This window comes from Manis pentadactyla, chromosome 4 (genome assembly GCF_030020395.1).
Source record: "Manis pentadactyla isolate mManPen7 chromosome 4, mManPen7.hap1, whole genome shotgun sequence".
NCBI classification, from domain to species: domain Eukaryota; kingdom Metazoa; phylum Chordata; class Mammalia; order Pholidota; family Manidae; genus Manis; species Manis pentadactyla.
This window is the reverse complement of record NC_080022.1, coordinates 75988503-76004026: the sequence shown is the minus strand read 5'-3', so window position 1 is coordinate 76004026 and position 15524 is coordinate 75988503. Positions and strand designations below refer to the sequence as shown.

The following is a 15524-nucleotide window of genomic DNA, read 5'->3' as shown; positions in this document are numbered from 1 at the left end:
GCAGCCTTCCTTCCTGCTGTTCTTTCAGGATTAGTTATATTTGCTATATTTTCTTGTTATATGCGGTTTTGGGAGGAGGTTTCTTTCTCACCTCTCACACCGCCATCTTTAAGCCCAAGTAGTCTAATCATATCCTTTTAATGTGAGTGATTTTTAAAATAGTTTAATTAGTGATGCATTATTGGGACCTTGCTATATACTGCAGAATTTTGTTTGCTAATATCTGGTTTAGAATTCTTGTCTCTTTATTTATAATTGATATAAACATTTATATTACTTTATATAACCATGGTCATATTTGGTATTAAGAATGTTACAAGTCTCAAATAATGAGTTGAATAATGTACCCTATTTTTGGTGTCCTTGAAGAACTTATGTAAATCTGAAACTATTGTTACATATATGTTTGTAGAAATCATGCTTGAAATATCTAAGCCATGAAGTTTCACTATAGAAAAACATCTCATTGATTCAATTCCTTTAATAGACACTTGAAATTTCCAGTATCCAGAGAAAGGAGGCTCAGATTCCCCAAAGATGTCATTGTGAGTGATGGTGAGTTCGTGTTCTACCTCTTATTCACAAAGCTTTGTATTAACTTTGTAGGGACATAACACTGTATAAAGGCTAAAGGTTTAAGGTGCCTACTGATCAGTGCACACACATTTAGGAATTCAGATATTATGTTACATCCTGCTTTCTTTTCTAGGGTAGCTTGTATGGAAAATACATGCCCCAAATACTGAAGTCTGTCCACTGTAATTGTGTGAACTCTTCAATACCCCCAACAATTGTAAGAAGAAAATATTAAGCTGAAGAATAGTGATTTCCCCTCTATAAATGGGACTCAAAGAGGCTTTTGAATGCACAACTATCTGTTTAACTGTGACCTGACACTTAAGTCACAAATTTAATAATTCCTCAACTTAAAATGGACCATCCTTGACAAGTGTTGGAAAGGTATAAAGGGACCACACTTGAGACAGTACCTCAGTTCACTTACATATGCTTTCCCCACACCAAAATGGAAGCCACAGGCTACAGAGGAGCTACACCACCTGACTCTTGTTAAGATATTCCACTAATCGGGTTTCTGGAAGAAGCATGAGAGGTTTCTTCACATCAGTATATTTGTGAGTCACTTGAATCTCTTCTCTAGTGGGTCAAAGCAATCTGAGTCTATGAAGGGTCCTCCTGAAAAAAGAATGGGCAAAAGGCTGGGGCTCCACCTGTGATCACCATCAGAGATATGGCACAAAACTAGGTCTTTGCCTCATGTAAGGGTGGACAAGGGGAGGGAGGTGCCATGGTCTGAACCTCTGTGAAGAAGGGGCACAGGGACTCTCTTAGAGAATAGCTTGAAAGATACTTCTGTAAACTCAAATCCAAGGTGATTTTGGTTTTGGACTGTTTTTACTGTTATGCCACAGTGGCTAAACTCCCCAGTTCTAGTGTTCCCTAAGCCTCTGAGTTAAGTCCCTGAAGGGCCATCATTCTTTTCCACTAAATTTTGTAGCTAAACAGTTGTACTCACCAGATTTCTGAACAGAAACTGCATCAAGTTTGTGTCTTTCTCAAAGAGCTGGTTATTTGCCAATTTGTGGTTTCACCAAACTTTGTGTAGCAGGATGTTAAAGCGAGATATTTCCTGTCTGAGAATTTATGCTATGCTGCAAAGCTGAGTGCACTAAGTGCTTCAAAACAAAATTTCTGACATGTTATGCCATCATTTTTGGAGTTAATAGAGCATGAAAAAGTCATTTCTATTAAATCAAGTCTCATTAACTTCTTTCAGTTTAGGAAACTATTTTAACAATTCTTCCCTTACCATAAATATACTCTTATTACTTAGCCTTAACAAAATACAATAAAAAAGTTATTTTTCCTTGCAATTTACAAGCATTGAAAGCTGAAAGAAAGACACCAATTAAATGTTTTCATTGCTATATAATAATAAGAGCATCTTGCTAGACATCTAAAAATAACTAGCCTTAGACTCCTCATCTCTAGAATCACAACTTTGTAGCTTCATAAATAAAATGAAAACCGCCACCATCAACAACAAAAGAGATAGAAGAGGGGGCTTCTTTGATCCAGTTGGTGAGGAAGGACTCTTTCTATTCAGGCTATAGTCATGTGCCCACCCTTTTCTTCCCACAGACAGTGTTTATGTCTCAGGAAGGACAGGGCCACTATACTCAGCCTAACTTGTGTTCAACTCTCAAAATGGCCAAGTTTAATTTCAGAACCCATAAAAAAAAAGTGTGTCTCTAATATTGTTCATAAATTTTTATAGTAATAACAGGCATTTCAGCTGTAAATATTGTAATATTCTGTTACCAAAATGAGCTCATGACAACCTAGCTGGACATTATGTTTTTTCTAGCTCCTCTTACAGCTAACAGTGGCCATGTGATTGTATTCACACATGAGATATGAACAGAAGTATATATATGTTCCTGAGGGTCTGGGCCACAGAATTTTGCTCCTGTACTCCACCAGCCCTTCTTTTCCCTCCTGCTGGATCAGATTTGGCAGCAGTCAAGCTTTGGCCTTGCTGATGATACAGTTACTCAGTGGATACAGAACAAAGTGGAAGAAACAACCCTGTGGAGCAATGCTCCACACAAACCTAGAGTGATAAAAGTCTATAATGTGTCTTCTAAACTGTAGCAGCAATCTCTGAGGTGATCTCTATCTCCAATGTCCTTACTTTATTGTCTTTCTCCTTCTGTTATCAGAGTGTGGAACTCAGGTACTGTTCTGAGCATGCCAATAACCTTTAAAGACTCTGTCTACCTCTGGAATAAATTTCATGACCCAGTTCCCAGTTCCCATGATTATGAACAAGATGATCTTTCAACCTCATCTTCAATAAGTCTATGGCTATAGGGGACCCCAGTTTATTCCTGGCATTTGCTCACTACCATTGTATATGTGCTTATTCCCTTCCTTTGGTGTAAAATACATTTCTTCCAATTTCTCTTTGCTATAATCTGAGTCATCCTTCAAGATCCAACAGTAATGGCACCTCCTTGGTGAAGCCATCTAAAATCCTTCTGAATATAATTAATGGTTTTTGTAGATAACCAACACTTTATATGTAACATTCTTTTAACAACTATCATTTCTCATTCAATGGTAATTTATTTGTCATGTTCAAAATATGAATTAGCTAAGAATGAGAACTTTTCTTTGTTTTTCTTTAAGTATACAAAAACAATGGAAGTACTAGTATTGAAGGCTTTATAGATACACAGCAATGAAAGGTGGGCAAAACATAAAGCAGCTGCAGAGTTTGAGTGGGCTGATGACAAAGCCACAAATCTGAAAATTCCTTAACCTTAAGTGAACTATCCTCAAAAAGGTTTGATGACATGTATAAGAGATAGGTTAAAAAATGGAGATTAATAATGATATACATAAGCACTATCTTGACCAGATATCATAAATAGTAAAGGAAGGCAAACTAACTATTGTTTTAATTTCATAGATCGATCCTTGGACCAAGGGTGAAGGTGCTCTGTCCAGTTAGTCTCACTGCAAGAGACAAAATTTGTTCCTGAGGTAATAGGATCAGGGCAGGCTGAGGAATGGCCTAGAAGCTAGGGTGGTGCATCCTGATAGTGCCTGTAGTCAGTATCAGAGATGTGGCATGAAACCAATTATACTCAGTTAGGAATAGAATAAAGGAAAAGTCACAGCCAGCTGAACCTTTCTGAGGAAAATGAACAGGATATCTGGGCTTCTCAGGGAGTGGCAATAGAGATCCTTTTGCCTTTTCCACAAATATTTAATGCTAGCATTGAGAACCCATGTCATAGAGTAAGCATCTAATCCTCTGATATATATTTGCAATCCTGCAGATATAAAAACCTCACAAGCATTGGTGCTCAGGAACACTGCTAAACTAAGGGCAGCCATTCTTTCTGCTGGCTCAGTCCACACTCTGATTATGAATGAGAGGATATATTTATTATAGCCAACTCACCAAGCTGGTTCATTACTCAAATCTGTGCACTAACAATTTCTTGTCCCTTTTTATATATTTATCCAATCCTAACAATATTCAAAGTATTTGTTGCATTTAACTGTATGTCACAGTAGCTACAGCCTCTTGCTCTTGTTCAAGAATACTATAGGGTATAAATCTTGACTCAAAAATATTTACTTTTATCTCCAGATTTATATCAGCTAAAGAATGCACCAAACAGATTGCTGACTTCAAACTGCTTAAGTTCTGCATTTCCAGCACCACCATGTGGATCAGATTATTACATCTTGTGTTTTTTCTTATATTTTGTGCTGTTAAAATGGGACTCTGCCTATCTGGTAATGTCCGCTGAAGCCCCCAAACTGAGAATATTAAGTGCCAAATAACAACTAATTCTAAAGTAAAGTGCCATACCAGCTTCTATAGAGTTAAATTCAAGACAATAAGCTAAAGAAAAGTCATTATCGTATCAATAAATGAAAAGAACACAGTTGGCAAATGTGGGAATGCAAACTGGTATCGCCATTTTCATAGACTGTTTGCAGTTTCTCTCAAAGCTGAACATCCTTACCATCTGATTCTAGTTTGCCCAATCACACTCCTAGTTATTTACCCAAGTGACTTGAAAACTTAGGTCCACACAAAAGCCTACACACAGATTTTAAAAGCAGTTTTATACATAATTGCCAAAACTTAGAAGCCATCAAGATGTCCTTCAGTAGGCAAATGGATAAACAAATTGTGATACAAGCAGCCAATGGAATGTTATTTAGCATTTAAAAATAGACTATATGGGCACAAAAAGACATGGGTGAACTTAATTGCATATTGGTCAGTGAAAGAAGCCCCTCTGAAAGGTTGTATACTGTCATCCAAGTATATGATATTATGGAAGGGCAAAAGTGTAGAGAAAAAAAACATCAGTGATTGCCAGGGATTTAGAGAAAGAAAGGGATGCATAAGTGGAGCACAGAGGAACTTTAGGGAAGTGTGACTCTTCTATATGACATTTTAATGACAATATATAGTCATCAAATCCCATAGAACGTACGAAAATAACTTTTAATATCATAATCACTAATAGTGACTCATCATAAATATATCAAACTAAAATAAGATTTTAGCAGTTGAGGAAACTCAGGAAGTGAACTGTGCTTAAAAGATATAGGAATTGCTTATTTTTCTGAAGCCTAATGTATCTAAAACAATAAAATCTGTAAAAAAATTGTGTAGAGCATTAAAGAATGTTATTCCAATTCAATCAAGATGACACTGATTACACTATTGCTTTAGGAAAACATTTTGATTATAATTCTCATACCATTACTCTTCTGTAATAAGACTTATTGAATAACATGCTTAAAAATCATACTTCGGATCAAAAAGATGTGGTACATATACACAATGGAATATTATTCAGCCATAAGAAGAAAACAAATCCTACCATTTGCAACAACATGAATGGAGCTAGAGGGTGTTATGCTCAGTGAAATAAGCCAGGCAGAGAAAGACAAGTACCAAATGATTTCACTCATATGTGGAGTATAAGAACAAAGAAAAATCTGAAGGAACAAAACAGCGGCAGAATCACAGAACCCAAGAATGGACTAACAGTTACCAAAGGGAAAGGGACTGGGGAGGATGGGTGGGAAGGGAGGAGTAATGGGGGGGAAGAAAGGGTGCATTACGATTAGCATGTATATGTGGCAGGGAGACAGGGGGGGGAAGTGCAACACAGAGAAGACAAGTAGTGACTCTACAGCATCTCACTATGCTGATAGACAGTGACTGTAATGGGGTTCATGGGGGAGACTTGGTAAAGGGGGGAGCCTAGTAAACATAATGTTCCTCATGTAATTGTAGATTAATGATACCAAAAAAAAATCATACTTCACTTTGCAATTACAAGCCGTGGCAGCTAGAAAAAAGTCTCCCAACTGAGTTTTTCCTTCCTCTGTTTCATCTCTTTGGAGGTGGCATGTAAGCTGAGAAATGAAAAGAGCTGAGTATGTGGAAAGTTGACAGTAGAGGTTATTCTAAGCAGGGAGTACAAGCTTTCAAATTCTGGTTGTAAATGTATGTTTGGTTATTAAATTCTTTTTGAGGAAAGGCACTATAAGATAGAAGGATATGGGGGATTTTCTCAACATGGTGGCATGAGTAGGGCAGCGGAAATCTCCTCCCAAAACCATATATATTTTGAAAATACAGCAAATACAACTATTCCTAAAAGAGAAACAAGAAGATACAGTACAACAGCCAAGCTACATCTACATCTGCGAGAACTCACCATCTCACGAAAAAGGTAAGATACAAAGCCGTGACCTGGTGGGACCCAAGCACTCCCCCCACCCTGTCTGACAGGTGGGAGGGAAAGAATCAGAGTGGGGAGGGAGTGGAAGCACAGGACTGCTAAATAACCAGCCCTAGTAATCTGAACTGGAAACACAGACACACATTGCATGGTGTACTGACTATTAGAAAAACAGAAAAGTGAAATCTAAGACTGAAACTGTGAACAGGTCCCCACAGCCAGCTGCCCTGGGACAAAAGTAAAGCGGGCACTTTAAAAGTCTTAAAGAGACAAGGGTTTAACAGGTGGACAAAATCATTCTGGCACATTCAGCCCAGCAGGCTGGAAATTTTAAGGAACTTCAGGTGCCCTAACCCCCTGGGTGGCAACGCAGTTCTGAAGCCCCTCACGGCAATAAGCAGCCTGCCATTCATTCCCCACCACCACCAATGCAAGCAAATCGGCTGACGTGCCATTGCTGTGGCCCAGCCTGGGAGCAGCTCAGCCCACAGCAACCACACAGAGTGTCCTCCGAGTGTGCAGCTAACCAGGCCAGACCCAGAGGCTGCCCCCTGTGCACAGCTGCCAGGCACAGGAAGAGGAAGACAGCGCAAATCCCAGAAGGCACAAAGGGGCACCATTCTCACAGGAGAACATAGGCCACACACCTGTGACCCCAGGCAGTGCCCCTATCCTAAGGGCTCCCCCACCCCCAGCAGCTCAGGATTAACCCAGAGACTTCTCCTGTGTGCAGTTAGCCAGCACAGGCAGCAGATAAGGGCAAGGTGACCAGCAAGCAGGAAGAGACTTTGTTCTCCCAGCTGACACACACGCCAATTGCAGGCAATCACTTCTATCACCATGAAAAGGCAGAAGAACCTGGACCAGTCCAAAATCATTCAAATGCCAGAGAGAGGGCCTGGTGAGACTGATATAACCAATCTTCTGAAAAAGAACTCAAAATGAAAGTCATAAGCATGTTGATGGAGCTGAGGAGAAATACGCAAGAGCTAAGGGATGAATTCTGGAGGGAGAAAACTGAAATGAAACAAACAATGGAAGGATTTAAGAGCAGAATGGATAAGGTGCAGGGCCTGTTAATGCAATAGAAATCAGAGAGCAGGAATACAGAGAAGCTGAAGCAGAGAGAGTTAAAAGGATCTCTAGGAATGAAAGAATATTGAGAGAACTGTGTGACCAATCCAAATGGAAAAAAAATTCTCATGACAGGGGTACCAGAAGAAGAAGAGAGAGAAAGGGATAGAAAGTATCTTTGAAGAAATAAATGCTGAAAATTTTCCCAAGCTGGGGAAGGAAATACTCTCTCAGACCATAGAAGCCCACAGATCTCCCAGCACAAGGGACCCAAGGAGGACAACACCAAGACATATAATAATTAAAATGGTGAAGATCAAAGACAGGACAGAGTATTAAAAACAGCCAAAGAGAGAAAAAAGATCACCTACAAAGGAAAACCCATCAGGCTATCATCAGACTTCTCAAGAGAAACCTTACAGGCCAGAAGGGAGTGGCATGATATATTTAATGCAATGAAACAGAAGGGTCTTGAACCAAGAATACTGTATCCAGAAAGATTGTCATTTAAATTTGGAGGGATTAAACAATTCCCAGATAAGCAAAAGTTAAGGGAATTTGCCTCCCACAAACCACCTCTACAGTGTATTTTAAAGGGACTGCTCTAGGTGGAAGTATGCCTAAGGCTAAATAGATGTCACCAGAGAAAATCAAATCACAGCAAAGAAAGCAGACCAACCAAATACTAACTAAAGGCAAAAAATTAAACCAGCTATCAACAAAAACAGTCAAGGGAAACACAAAAGACTACAGAATAAAACACCTAACATCTAAAGAGTGGAGAAGGAAGAATAAGAAGAGAGAAAAATAAAGAATCATCAGCCTGTGTTTATAATAGCCTAATAAGTGAGTTAAAATTAGATGGTTAGATAGTAAAGAAGCTACGCTTGAAGCTTTTGTAACCATGAATCCAAAACCTGTAATGGCAATAAGTACATATCTATAGATAATCAACCTAAATGTAAATGGACTGAATACACCAATCAAAAGACACAGAGTAATAGAATGTATAAAAAAGCAAGACCCATCTGTATGCTGCTTTCAAGGCACTCACCTCAAACCCAAAGACATGCACAGACTAAAAGTGAAGGGATGAAAAATGTTATTTCATGCAAACAATAGGGAGAAAAAAGCAGGAGTTGCCGTCCTTGTACCAGAGAAAATAACTTCAAAACAAAGAAAACAATGAGATAAAGAAGGACATTACATCATGATAAAGGGGTTAGTCCAACAAGAGGATATAACCATTATAAATATCTATGCACCAAACACAGGAGCACCTACATATGTGAAACAAATACTAACAGAATTAAAGGAGGAAATATAATGCAATGCATTCATTTTAGGAGACTTTGACACACCACTCACTCAAAAAGACAGATGAACCAGACAGAAAATAAGTAATGACACAGAGGCACTGAACAACACACTAGAACAGATGGACCTAACAGACATCTACAGAACACTACACCCAAAGGCAACAGGATATACATTCTTCTCTAATGCACATGGAAAATTTTCCAGAATAGACCACATATAGGCCACAAAACAACCTCAGCAAATTCAAAAAGTTTGAAATTCTACCAACCAACTTCTCAGATCACAAAGATATAAAACTAGAAATAAATTGTACAAAGAAAACAAAAAGGCTCACAAACACATGGAGGCTTAACAACATGCTCCTAAATAATCAATGGATCAATGAACAAATTAAAATAGACATCAAGGAATATATGGAAACAAATGACAACAACAACACAAAGCCCCAACTTCTGTGGGATGCAGCGAAAGCAGTCTTAAGAGGAAAGTATATAGCAATCCAGGCCTATTTAAAGAAGGAACAACAATCCCAAATGAATAGTCTAAAGTCACAATTATTGAAACTGGAAAAAGAAAAACAAATGAGGCCCAAAGTCAGCAGAAGGAGGGACATAATAACGATCAGAGAAGAAATAGATAAAATTGGGAAGAATAAAACAATAGAAAAAAATCAATGAAACCAAGAGCTGTTCTTTGAGAAAATAAACAAAATAGATAAACCCCTAGCCAGAATTATTAAGAGAAAAAGAGAATCTACACACATAAACAGCATCAGAAATGAGAATGGAAAAATCACAACAGACAACACAGAACTACAAAAAATTATTAGAGAATACTATGAAAATCTATATGCTAACAAACTGGATAACCTAGAAGAAATGGACAACTTTCTAGAGAAATACAACCTTCCAAGAGTGATCAAGGAAGAAACAAAATCTAAACAGATCAATTACCAGCAACGAAACTGAATCAGTAATCAAAAAACTACCTAAGAACAAAACCCCAGGGCCAGAAGGATTTACCACTGAATTTTATCAGACATTTAGAGAAGACGTAATATCCATTCTCCTTAAAGGTTTCCAAAAAACAGAAGAGGAGGGAATATACCAAAACTCATTCTATGAAGCCAGCATCACTCTAATACCAAAACCAGGCAAAGACCCTGCCAAAAAGGGAAATTACAGACCAATATCCCTGATGAACATAGATGCAAAAATACTCAACAAAATATTAGCAAACCGAATTCAAAAATACATCAAGAACATCATACAGCATGATCAAGTGGGATTCATCTCAGGGATGCAAGGATGGTACAACATTCGAAAATCCATCAACATCATCCACCACATCAACAAAAAGAAGGACAAAAACCACATGATCATCTCCATAGATGCTGAAAAACCATTCAACAAAATTCAACATACATTCATGATAAAAACTCTCAACAAAGTGGATATAGAGGGCAAGTACCTCAACATAATAAAGGCCATATATGACAAACCCACAGCCAACATCATACTTAACAGCGAGAAACTGAAAGCATTTCACCTAAGATTGAGAACAAAATGGATGCCCACTCACCCTGCTTTTATTCAACTTAGTACTGGAGGTCCTAGCCATGGCAATCAGACAAAACAAAGAAACACAAGGCATCCAGATTGATAAGAAAAAAGCTAAACTGTCACTATTTTCAGATGATGTGATGTTGTACATAAAAACCATAAAGGATCCACTTCAAAACTACTAGATCTAATATCTGAATTCAGCAATGTTGAGGAATACAAACTTAATACACAGAAATCTGTTGCTTGCCTATACACTAACAATAAACTAGCAGAAAGAGAAATCAGGAAAACAATTCCATTAACAATTGCATCAAAAAGAATAAAATACCTAGGAATAGACCTAACCAAGAAAGTGAAACAACTATACCCTGAAAACTACAAGATACTATTAAGAGAAACTAAAGAGGACACTAAAAAATGGAAATTCATCCTATGCTCTTGGCTAGGAAGAAGGAATATTGTCAAAATGGCCATCCTGCCTAAAGCAATCCTCAGATTCAATGCAGTCCCTATCAAAATACCAACAGCATTCTTCAATGAACTAGAGCAAATAGTTCTAAAATTCATCTAGAACCACAAAAGACCCTAAATAGCCAAAGCAATCCTGAGAAGGAAGAATAAAGCAGGGGGATCTTGCTTCCCAACTTCAAGTTCTACTACAAAGCCACAGTAATCAAGACAATTTGGTACTGGCACAAGACCAGACCCATAGACCAGTGGAACAGAATAGAGAGTCCAGATATTAACCCAAGCATATATGGTCAATTAATATACAATAAAGGAGCCATGGATATACAATTGGGAAATGACAGCCTCTTCAACAGCTGGTGTTGGCAAACCTGGACAGCTACATGTAAGAGAATGAAACTGGATCATTGTCTAACCCCATTCACAAAAGTAAACTCAAAATGGATCAACAACCTTAATATAAGTTATGAAACCATAAAACTCTTAGAAAAAATCATAGGCAAAAATCTCTTAGACATAAACATGAGCAACTTCTTCATGAACATATCTCCCTGGGCAAGGGAAACAAAATCAGAAATGAGCAAATGGGACTATATCAAGCTGAAAAGCTTCTGTACAGCAAAGGACACCATCAATAGAACAAAAAGGTATCCTACAGTATGGGAGAAGATATTCATAAATGACATATCCAATAAAGGGTTGACACCCAAAATATATAAAGAGCTCATGCACCTCAACAAAGAGCAAATAATCCAATTAAAAAATCAGCAGAGGAGCTGAACAGACAGTTCTCCAAAGACGAAATTAAGATGGCCAACAGACACATGAAAAGATGCTCCACATCGCTAATCAGAAAAATGTAAATTAAAACCACAATGAGATATCACTTCACACCAGTCAGGATGGCCACCACCCAAAAGACAAACAACAACAAATGTTGGCAAGGTTGTGAAGAAAGGGGAACCTTCCTACACTGTGGGTGGGAATGTAAATTAGTTCAACCACTGTGGAAAGCAGTATGGAGGTTCATCACAAAACTAAAAATAGAAATACCATTTGGAATTCCACTCCTAGGAATTTACCCTAAGAATGCAGCAGCCCAGTTTGAAAAAGACATGTGCACCCCTTTGTTTCTTGCAGCACTATTTACAATAGCCAAGAAATGGAAGCAACCTAAGTGTCCATCAGTAGATGAATGGATAAAGAAGCTGTGGTACATATACACAATGGAATATTATTCAGCCATAAGAAGAAAACAAATCCTACCATTTGCAGCAACATGGATGGAGCTAGAGGGTATTATGCTCAGTGAAATAAGCCAGGCAGAGAAAGACAAGTATCAAATGATTTCATTCATCTGTGGAGTATAAGAACAAAGAAAAAACTGAAGGAACAAAACAGCAGCAGACTCACAGAACCCAAGAATGGACTAACAGTTACGAGAGGGAAAGGGACTGGGGAGAATGGGTGGGAAGGGAGGGACAAGGGCCGGAAAAGGAACACTATGATTAACAGACATAATGTAATGGGTGGGGGGCCCAGGGAGGGCTGTATAACACAGAGAAGACAAGTAGTGATTCTACAGCATCTTACTACACTGATGGACAGTGACTGTAATGGGTATGTGGTGGGGACATGAAAATGGGGCAAGTCTAGTAACCATAATGTTCACGTAAATGTACATTAATGATACCAAAAAAAAAAGGATATGCAGTTTGTACATTGGGATATGAAGTCCTTTTGCTCTCTAAATTGTAGTGATTGTGGGAGTTGACCAAATCTGCCTCTAAAGTCAGCCTTCTTATCAGGAAAAGGCAGAAACAGGGTTGAATGAACTTCATTTTAAATGTCGCTAGGACTGACGTAGTTAGAGCTCCTCAGGAATTGATGCTGTGCTTATTCTCTGTGTACATAACAAACAGCATTAAAGCAAGAAATAACTGTGGCTTGAAATCTTAGAAACAATAATACATTTTCTTAAATGGCTCCTTTATATTCCTTCCCAAAATAAAGGAATTATTCCTTGTAACTCAATATTCAGTGAAGAATTTCCTTTATTTCACTCTGTCTCTCTTGAGTTTTCTAAAGGAAATTTAAATACATACTCTTCTTGAGTGTCTTTGGTATTAATCTGGGTGATGTCTATGCTGTTTTAAAAAGAGACCCCAAAGTTCTCTTTAAAAACAGGAGCCAAAGTCAAATAACTTAGAAATTCAGATCATTTCATGGGATGGTACAAATTTTCCAAGCCTGTGGAGCAGCATTGCATTCTCTATCTGGATGGCCATGCCTTTAGAAAGAAAGTGCTATTAAATGAATCAGGATGGCTTCTGTGTATTGGCCCCTACGTTGTTTCTTTCTTTACTGCAGGCTGACTTGTTAGCTCAAAAGCTGGCTGGCACCAAAGTTGTTCTATACATCTAATTGTTTTAAATATAGGCCTAATAAGTAGATTTTTAAGCCTGTCTGCCTTAAGTACCCCCATGAAATTCTGCCTATCAGCTAACAATAGATAAACCTTGGGTATAAAGACACCAAGCCACTGCTGCCCTTCAGAGTCCTCTGACACAGAGGCCCCACACCCCACTCTGTGCTGCTGAGCTAAGTGACATCACTATCAGCTGGACACATAAGTTTCTCCTCTGTCTCTCCTCCCCAGGAGTTCCCTGGCCCTCTTCTGAGTAGTGACTCCTGTGACTTAGCCTCTGGAGAGATTCCTGTTGGGAAGGACTTTCCCCACCTGCAGTCCTCTCAAAGCATCAAAAACTGCCACCTCATGGTTGTATCTTTTTCTTTGATCAGGCCCCACGTCCCTTGACCCCCTACAGAAGGTCTGAACAGATTTTGCATGTGTTAAGGGCCCTTCGTGTGAAATCCTTCCAGGGTTGGAGCTGGGGAAAATGAGGAAGCAGGTATCTTTGGATTCCTGAAGAAAACATGGACCTTCCAAATTCCCTTCCCTCGCATACATTCATCAATCCACTGACATAGGTGTAGTTGTCCTAAGTAGCTGAGAACACCAAAAATTACTTTTGATTTTGATTTTGCTGTCTTCCTCAGGGTCACTGCATGGGTGACTCTAATGTCTACCATCAGCCATGTTTCAAGAATATTGTGCCTTATTGACTGCAGAGCAAAGCCTCAATACCAGTTCTGGATTAATTGCCTTCAGACTTTTCAGACTTATGTTGTGAGAGTTAAAAATGAAAACAAGAAAACATACAAGCAAAAAAGCAATTTTCATCTTCCTTATGCTATGACTTACTTGTTTTCTTTTCTGTTACTAACAAATAAAACTAATTCTAGTTGTTGTTATTGCTAAGGCACTTTGAAGGCAGAGATCATATCTTATTCAACTCTGTATCCCCAGGAAAGAAAAGAAAGAAGCCGTGTAATGGCAGGCACAGTGTGACTCCTGTGCCCAAAGCGTAGGCAGGATCAACCGGGACGGCTTTGCTGTACACACAGCAGCCGTGCTTCACTCATCCACTCCCTGCAGTCAGCCTTTCTAGAAATCCTTCTGTTTGGCATCTAATCAGGATTTCTTCCTTGTCAACAGATAGCACCACATTTACTAATACTCAGAGAAGTTACTCCACCTGCATCTGACTTAACCTTATGTTGGGAAAGGTCACTGAGGAGACATGATTGCTGGTTGACTCATGAGCTGGATGTCAGCATCAGAGGCTCTTCATCCCCTTCCCTGTCTTTGGAGTGTGGGTTCTGCTTGCCTTCCCCACTGCCAGAGGCTGCCCCAAAGGACATGGCCTTGGGATAGAGATGTGTTGAGAACATCTGCACCATATACGTAACTGAATCTAGTTAAGACCTCTGAATAAAGTTAAGATTTGGCAGCATGTTGGAGAACTACTCGTCTTGCAGCTGTCCAAGACGAGCCTCGTATGTAAGCTTCCTCTGCTTAGTGCACCTACCACCTACCAATGTGGAGTGGCCTGCCTCTCTCTGCAGTCTCTTCCCGCCCTCCGAGTATGGGGGCCCATTTCAGATTAGATGCAGAAAACTCCCAAGGAGCTTATGAATCAGCACTTCCTATGTACACTTCCCCCTGATGTCCTGGAGACGTGCCAAGGCAGCGCAGAAAGGAGAAGTCAGTCACGTAGCACGATTACGATGGTGAGGGGCGGGGCAGGACATTTTCTTAGCTTTTACTGTAATAACATTGCGTAACATAATACCCAAAATGTGAGGGGTTTATAAAAACAAATCTTTATTGTCTGTAACTCAAATTGGCTACAGAAATGTTCCTCCAGGGCTAGATTCAGGGCCAGTGCTTGTGTCCTTTTCATCTGTGACTGACCTGAAGGAGCATTTCCTTCCTGGGACCTGCTGTCCTCATTGTGGAGTGCATTTGGTGCACAATAGGGCTCATGGGAACCTGTAATATCTTTTAAAAACTCTACTCAGGAATGACACAGTGTCCCTTCCACTCACTTTCAATTTGCAAACAAAGTCAGATGGTCAAGCTCATCATAGAGAGCAGGAAGAGTGAGTAGGAGTTGAATCATATGTACTAAATGGGGAGCCAGCCAGCAGTAGTTACAGTTAATGGATGCAGTTAATAGCAACCCAGTTTTTAGCTGATCAGGGAACCTATTAACTGGCTGGTCTGGGCGTAGCCTTGTTTATACCAAGTGAATAGTAATGTCTCCAGACTGAAGAAAAGGCTATCATGCTTCTTTCCTTAACATCATTTAAGACGGACTAAAACACTAGGAGACAACAGCAGAGGGCCGGAGGGCTGCCTATGCTGGCTTGATGATCAGTGTTT

The 15524-nt window shown here is 39.2% G+C and overlaps 1 protein-coding gene across 2 annotated transcripts in view; it reads left to right on the top strand.

Annotated features, from left to right (window-relative positions):
• LOC118928791 (guanylate-binding protein 3-like) overlaps window positions 1–5255 on the top strand; it is a 37355-nt gene extending 32100 nt beyond the window's left edge. For both annotated transcript variants that reach the window (XM_036918352.2, XM_036918351.2), the window contains 2 exons: window positions 488–555; window positions 4184–5255. In XM_036918352.2, coding sequence (XP_036774247.1) covers window positions 488–553 — 66 coding nt within the window. In that variant the 3' untranslated portion in view covers window positions 554–555; window positions 4184–5255. The remainder of the gene's footprint in view (window positions 1–487; window positions 556–4183) is intronic.
• The last annotated feature ends 10269 nt before the right edge of the window (window positions 5256–15524 follow it).